This window comes from Lissotriton vulgaris, chromosome 5, assembly GCF_964263255.1.
Source record: "Lissotriton vulgaris chromosome 5, aLisVul1.2, whole genome shotgun sequence".
NCBI classification, from domain to species: Eukaryota; Metazoa; Chordata; class Amphibia; order Caudata; family Salamandridae; genus Lissotriton; species Lissotriton vulgaris.
Window position 1 is genome coordinate 833657973 of NC_141693.1, and position 7169 is coordinate 833665141.

Sequence of the window (7169 nt, forward strand, 5' to 3'; positions counted from 1 at the left end):
AGAGATGCTGCCACATCTCACTTCTTTCTAAACTCGGTATCTCTTCCTAGTTTATCTCCCACTGACTCATCTACTTGACGAACCTCATGGCGGAAAAGATTGTGGACGCATTGTCGGGTCTGGCATCTGGAAAGACCCTGGTCTCGGATGTCTTCCCTACGGAATACTAATCCACATTTTGGGCACTTCTCCCCCGTCTCCTGTCCTTTTATAAGGAAGTCTGTTGTGTGGGCTCATTTCCTTTTGAATTGGACTCGCCATCATAGTTGTGATACCCAAAATGCAACCTCCCTCAAAGTCCTGCGCCAACTATCATCTAATATCACTCCTCGCCTGCAGGGTTAAAATTTCACCACAATATTGGTAAACAGCCTCAGACGGGTCTTGACCACCCTGGTGCAGTCAGACCAATGTGGCTTTATGCTATCCCAGGGCTTGCAACATTGCATTTACCTGCTTCACATAGCTCTGGCCCACCATCATCAATTGCCACAGGATCTAGCATTTCTCCTTATTGACTTTGAGAAGGCCTTTGATACTAGACTTATCTTCAGTCAGTGATGGTTCACACCGGCTTTGGGTCACGCTTTCAGAACATGGTCTGTATCCTTTACTCCAACCCCACAACTTGTGTACGTGTCAATGGGATCTTGTCTGATGCCTTTCCTATTGAGAGAGCGACGATCTAGTGCTGCCCCGTCCCCCCTCCTCTTTGCCTTGGCGATAGAGCCTTTGGCTGAACTCAAACGTACAGACCTCCAGAATTCTGGATAGACCTGGAGTGTTGGCCGCGAGGTCGGCATCACGTTATACGCAGATGACGTGCTCTTGTGCCTTACGAAGCCGACTGTTAGTGGTCCTAGGTGTCTTCAGCGGATTAAACACTTTGAAATGGCCTCGGGCCTTCAGATAAACCCTTCTAAATGTGTGCTGTTCCCCTGACATCAGCTAGGAACTGCTTTGATGTCAGACCACTATCCCTCTCAGCCAACTTAGTTTTTTTTTTTGATAATCAATTTTATTAAATTTCCAAAACAGCACCGTTCAGAAGTACACCGGATATAGTCAGACCAAGATAGCCACAATCCACATCAATACATTAAATGACATAAGTGCAGAGCAGAGACCAACACATCCAGAGGCAACTCGTAGGATACATCTCCATCACTCCCACCCACTTCCCCCACATTCGTCGAAATTCCTCAGGGCAGCCTCTGGCCACATAAAGAGACCATTCCTGTGCGGCACACCAGTCCACGCCTCAACTTAGTTTTAAATACTTGGGAATTTGGGTCACCTTGCATCCAGAACTCACTTGGGCCCTTAATTTTCAATCTTTGGTCTGGAATGTAAAAGCAGAGCGCCCCAAATGGCAGGCCCTTCCGCTTAATGTTATGTGGTGCATCGCGCTGTACAAGATGATGATTCTTTCAAGAGTTCTTTATATTTTTCAGAATTTACCCCTTCACATGTCCCGGGCGTGGTGTCGGACATTGGATGGAACTGCAAGGACATTTCTGTGGCGGGGTTCACACACTTTGATGTTGGCCTGAGAATGTCTAGTCTTTGTCTTTATTACCTGTCTTCACATCTTCTTGTCATCCACGACTGGTTCAGTGGAAGTTGGTCAGATCCTGTCTACCGCTTAGAACTTTCAGTGCTGGGTTTCCCTCTCTTGCAGGCCATACTTTATGGCTCCCCGATTTCTACTTCCATGCCTTTGGGGACTAGAGTGGTGTTTCTTGTGTGGAGAGCTTCACTCCGACACGTGCAATGGGAGGCAAAACTTATGCAACAAACACCTCTCTGGCACGGTACCAGGTTGGGTGAGGTGGCGATGCTCCGTGGTTTCCGATCTTGGGACATTATTGGTATCACATGCCTGGCGATGTGTGGTCAGGACAGCAGATACACTCCTTTCAAGACCTGCAACAGACGTATACCCTGGTGCATACCCCTTTCTATAAGCACCTGCAACTCTGACACGCTCCCCACATTCATACCCAGTCACTTCCCTCCCGGAATTTAACCCCCTGGAAGCGAAACTTCTTATGGGACACCTAGGCCGATTCTCCTTGGTGTTTTTAAGGGGTCTAGAGGCCCGAGGGCGGAGAAGGCGCTCCTGGGAGCAGCACTTTTGGTAGCAAAGCAAGACATCGCTGCACAATGGATGTCCCCTACTCACTGACTCATGTGTTGCAGATGGGGCGTGGATTAGTGTGCGCAGCAGGAACGTTTCGTCTTTGAGGCCAGGGTCTGCCACTGAATACATGGGCTGGTATGATGTAAGTTGGTGGGTACATTTCTGTAAGACTGCTATTGTTATGCCTTATAGACAGCACCTACACTTTGTGATATGCTACTTGAGTATTCTCGCCTTGTGTACTCAGTATGCTTTATCATATGCTGTGCTATAGAAGTGCCACGTGTTCATCCTTGCACTTTTGGTAGCTTAAATTTAATAAAGTCTGTTTATAAAAATATATATAATTTTTTCAGTTGCTGGTTCAGTATTTCTTATTAAAAGAAAAGCTCTGACACAATGTGCAAAAAGATAAAAGCAACAGAACATTGCCCTTACCCACTTTGGCGGACTACTGTCTAAAATGTTTCACCACTGTAAACAAACAACTGAATTTTCTGAAGTAATCTAACCACGACTTGGCAGAGTGATGTATTTACACTTTCAGATATCAGAGATTCTGAGGGAATGAATTGAGATTGTCATTGTCATTTCTGATTTAAGATATGCAAACAGATTCGTCAATTTACTCCTGTTTCTCTGTGGCTAAACAATATCAGTTTCATCTTTCTCATTTATTTTGCACGCTTCTGGTTCCTTCTGTGCAGCCACTGTTGAGGCAATTGAGGCTGACAAAGGTATGCTCAGATAATTTGCACTTTTCACAGATTTGTACTGTTTTGGTGGATTCAAATGTGTTTTTTTTAAATGTCTGAGTCAACTTTCACACAGAGATTAATCCTGTATCGATTCATCACATTTAGGTGTTTTTGTCTCCCTTCATCCGATTTTCTAGTTACCAGAACATGATTGTCAAGATTGGTTAATTCTAATGTATAAAATGTCAGGCTCATTTCTGTGTGTTTGTGTACATATTGGTCTCCTGAAATAAGAGCAAATGTGAAAAAGTATGCATTCATTTTATTTCCTACTTGTTCATTAAGATTTTTTTGTGTCAGTCTGTCCCTTTTTAAGTGTATCACTTAACTTGTCTATGCAATATACATGATTTGTTATGGGATTTGTTTGGTGTACTTCTATTTCTAATATGGAATTCATTTGAAGTATTAAGGCAGTATAGCAGCACTTTTCATATTTTTTTAGTGTATTTGTAGGTTAAACCACTTTCTAATTCCAACCAAGCGATGAGACTAGAGGAGTGCTGAAAATAAAATGAAATCTTTAGGTGAACAGTGCTTTGAATCTCCAAAGTGACGTGAGCACTTTATTAAACTTCTAGTACAAGAACACATATACACATTTATGAGGAATAGGCCCCAAATCCTCGTTAAACTAACAGTGATTGTAACTACCATAACAATCGACTGGTATGTACCTGTTCAATGTATTTGCATTTGCGATTTCAGTCAAAAAGGTTTAAATACAGAGGGGCTTATTTGCAAACCCCTTGCGCTCCCTGTGCGTCACTTTTAATGCTTGTAAAAAGTGACGTACTGGCTGTTCGAGGGACTTGTAAATAAGCCCCATAGAATTTCATTTGCAATTGTACTCAAATTATTGTGGCCCTAATTTAAGGCTGTAAAGCTCATGTCTGTTTATGCAAATGTATGAAACATATTAGATAGCCAAACATCTCAGAAAGCAGCACTCCAGTACACAAAAAAATCATTTACAAATAGAATTTAGAGGGGAACATTGTTTACAACGCGGGGATTACATCGCGAAGCTATTACATCACGATTTTCACAATGCAAGTCGTTACAATGACTTGCGCAGGATGGAGCTCTAGGACAAGGAATAGTATAATTTACTATCCAACATCTTTTCTACTGTATGTAGAGTGGAGTTGGAATAGTAAATTATACTACTCCTAAGTCCAGCACCCTCCAACACAAGTGGTTGTAATGACTTGGGTTGTAAAAACTGCGATGTAATGTACCACGATGTACATGTATGCGTTGTAACGTCATATATCCGAATTTAGATAACCTCATCAACAAGTCTTGCTGTAATATTCTACAAAGATTTCTAATTATAATATATAATAAGGTTTAAAGTTGTATATAAATCCGAGTTTTACATATAAAGTTTGTGACTTATCTAAATTCTTCAGATTACTGCCTCATCCTCCAAGCACTGTTGCTGATAAGTTTATGGCTTTTTGGCCTATAACACTGCTCAGCCTCTTGAAATGCCTATTGCAGAGATCTATGTTAAATCTGAGAAGAGCATATTGTAATTCTGAAGGGCTTATTAAGTATGTTGTCCTTCCAGTGTCAGTGTATTTAGCACAATTCAGTTGGGTACTAGTAACATCTAACCATGCATTAAAACAGTTGTCTTTTGGGATTTATTACAGATATTACTGGTAAGTACTAAAAGTACCAACATTTAATCACTGTTTATATTACAATAAACTCAATAATGTCTATGCTTTTTTTAGTTGTCAAAGTGCTAAATTATGTGTTTGTTAATATTTGCATCTTCATGTGTTGCTCTACCTGTTAAATGTAAAAAAAAAGAAATCTCTAGGTGTTTAATCAACTTTTTAAACAAACTCACTCTGCTTTTTGCAGTATAACTGACATGTTACCTTTGCATTTTACCTAAGCAATACAAGGATTCTCTCCACAACATAAGATCTGCAGTTTCGAAGAAGCAAAAGGCTTGGATAGAATTAATGAAAGGATGCCACCAAGAAAAGATGCACGACAGCAAGATGGAGTTCGCTCAGACCATACTAAAAATGCAAACGAAAGCATTGGAACGAACAACAACAATATACAGTGACATCTTCCAGTTTTTCTATTCATCCTGGCAACAGTTCATGCTCTTGACCTAGCTACAGTTGTAAGAGAACATATTTTGCCCAACTAAAACTTTCACTAGAATGAGAAATAGAATTCACCTTCAACAAGAACCATCATGCTTTCGAGACAACAGCCCCTGTGTAACTGATGACTGAAAACATCTTGGTGTTATGTGTCTGAGAAGCATTTATCAGTGTGGCTGTTTGAGATAGATTGTTTGGCTGTTATTTTTAAGGCACATTATAGAGTCACATCTCACGCTAATCATTGTTAACACTTCCTAAGTTTACAAGTGGGATTTTTCTTTGAAATGATTGTTTTTAGCCCATTTTTAATGCTATTGCAAGAGCGGACTATTTATTCATGGACATTTATTATAAAATGTCTCTAAAATGTAGATTAGTGGTCTTAAACTATATAATTATGAGACTTCATCGGTGTACTTTTAAATGAAAAAAAGCAAAATGCCAAAAATTTTGTTGACAGTTTTTTAAGATGATGACCTCAGGTGTAATACTTAAATGTTGCTAATTATGTACTATATTCACTGTTTCTGTTATTTTGATGCTGATATGACAATTATGTTTATGCAGGATTGGTTATTACTTGAACTGAGATCAAAAATACAACTTAAAAACATTTCCCATTAAGATTTACACCCATAAAACTATTTGTTTTTAAGGTTTTAAAACAATTTATTGATTGTCATTCTAATTCAATTACATTTTACTTTGTACATAATATTTAAATAATTAAGATTCATATCATTTCTGTAAAGCTTGTCATTGTATATTGTGTATGCATGTTTTCATATTGCAGATATTTAATGTACAGGCTTGTAATGAATAGGAACAGCATTTAAAGAGTTACTTTGATTTTATTGGTCATTTCCTTTATGGTTGTGATTTATCATGCTGCTCAACTATTAAATAATTACTTGGTTGTAAAGGAAAATAAAAACAATGTTTAAATACTTTTTATTTACTGATGCAACCTGCAAGTAATGTTGCAGCCTGTCAATAAAGCTGTCAATCAAGGCATTAAAGACCACATACATCTGTATGATAAAGGGCTGCTGGGTAAAAGAAAAACTCCAATTGGTACTCCCCACGTTCACAGTTTTTGGGGTATATTCATTGCTGCTTAGTTGTAATAATCTAACCTGTTGTGAATTGGAATCTAATTTGAAATCTGTTGTTACTCATGTTTATCATTCTTTTTGTTTGCCATAAATATCACCTTGGCTAAGTGCAATATTTTATTCATGTTCTTAAGTAATCGGATATTTTACAGATGCACACAATAAATTTTGTGCATATGTTCCCTCTGCAATATGTGTGTTTGTTCCTAATTTACTTAACTGGGTGACACGTGACCTTCAAACAGTTTACAAAAGCACCTTAAACAAAACAGGCTTTCAGAAGTGCTTGTCTGGTTCCATACCTTGATCTCTTACTTTAGGCCTCAATGAATGACTCTCAATTCTGCCACCTTTTTCCTTTGTTAGTTTATTTTTCTAATTGTGGTGATAGAAATACACACTTTATCAAATTCACTAAATATATAATAACTTATTTAGCATTAAAAATGTTGCAGCTTTTTTAAGGCAATATTTGCACTCTTCTAGGAGCAAACCATAAATAATAGTAGTGTGTCTTATAAGCGTACACTAGATACAAGGGCTACGAAATGTGGCCAACTATGGGGCATATTTACAACAGTTTATCGCCACAGGAACGTCACTTTTTATGATGTTCCTGTGGCAATAAACCCTTCACCTTATTTACAAGGCTGCGTAAAGCCACTTAACATGGCTTAACGCCACCTTGTGAATAAGGCCCCCTTTCAATCAGCACTTGGCGTGAAAGTGTCACAACTTGTAATGTTCATACCAGTTCAGGTGTGTTGGAGAGGTTCTCAACTTCGGTTCTTAAGAATTCTGGTTTGTCCGAGGTAAGGGCAACCCTTTCTGGTAGCGACAGTGCAGCCAACAATGAAAAGCCAGAGCAGACTGTGCCTTCCTAAAAGAGTCCCAAGAGGAAAAAAAAACCCGTAGGGAACAACCTGTGTTGAAGGCAGAGACTCCAGTAACAGAAAGAAAGGAAAGAACCCACCAATAAGAGCAAACACCTGCAAGGAGTGGAGAATAGAAGACA

General features: G+C 39.1%; 1 protein-coding gene across 9 annotated transcripts in view; it reads left to right on the plus strand.

The window, feature by feature from the left end:
* PPP3CB (protein phosphatase 3 catalytic subunit beta) overlaps positions 1-6345 on the plus strand; it is a 1016614-nt gene extending 1010269 nt beyond the window's left edge. For 6 of the 9 annotated variants that reach the window (XM_086922326.1, XM_086922328.1, XM_086922332.1 and 3 more), the window contains 2 exons: positions 2851-2880; positions 4815-6345. In XM_086922326.1, coding sequence (XP_086778452.1) covers positions 2851-2880; positions 4815-4993 — 209 coding nt within the window. In that variant the 3' untranslated portion in view covers positions 4994-6345. The remainder of the gene's footprint in view (positions 1-2850; positions 2881-4814) is intronic. The other 3 variants (XM_086922329.1, XM_086922330.1, XM_086922334.1) reach the window with 1 other exon arrangement.
* Positions 6346-7169: the final 824 nt, after the last annotated feature.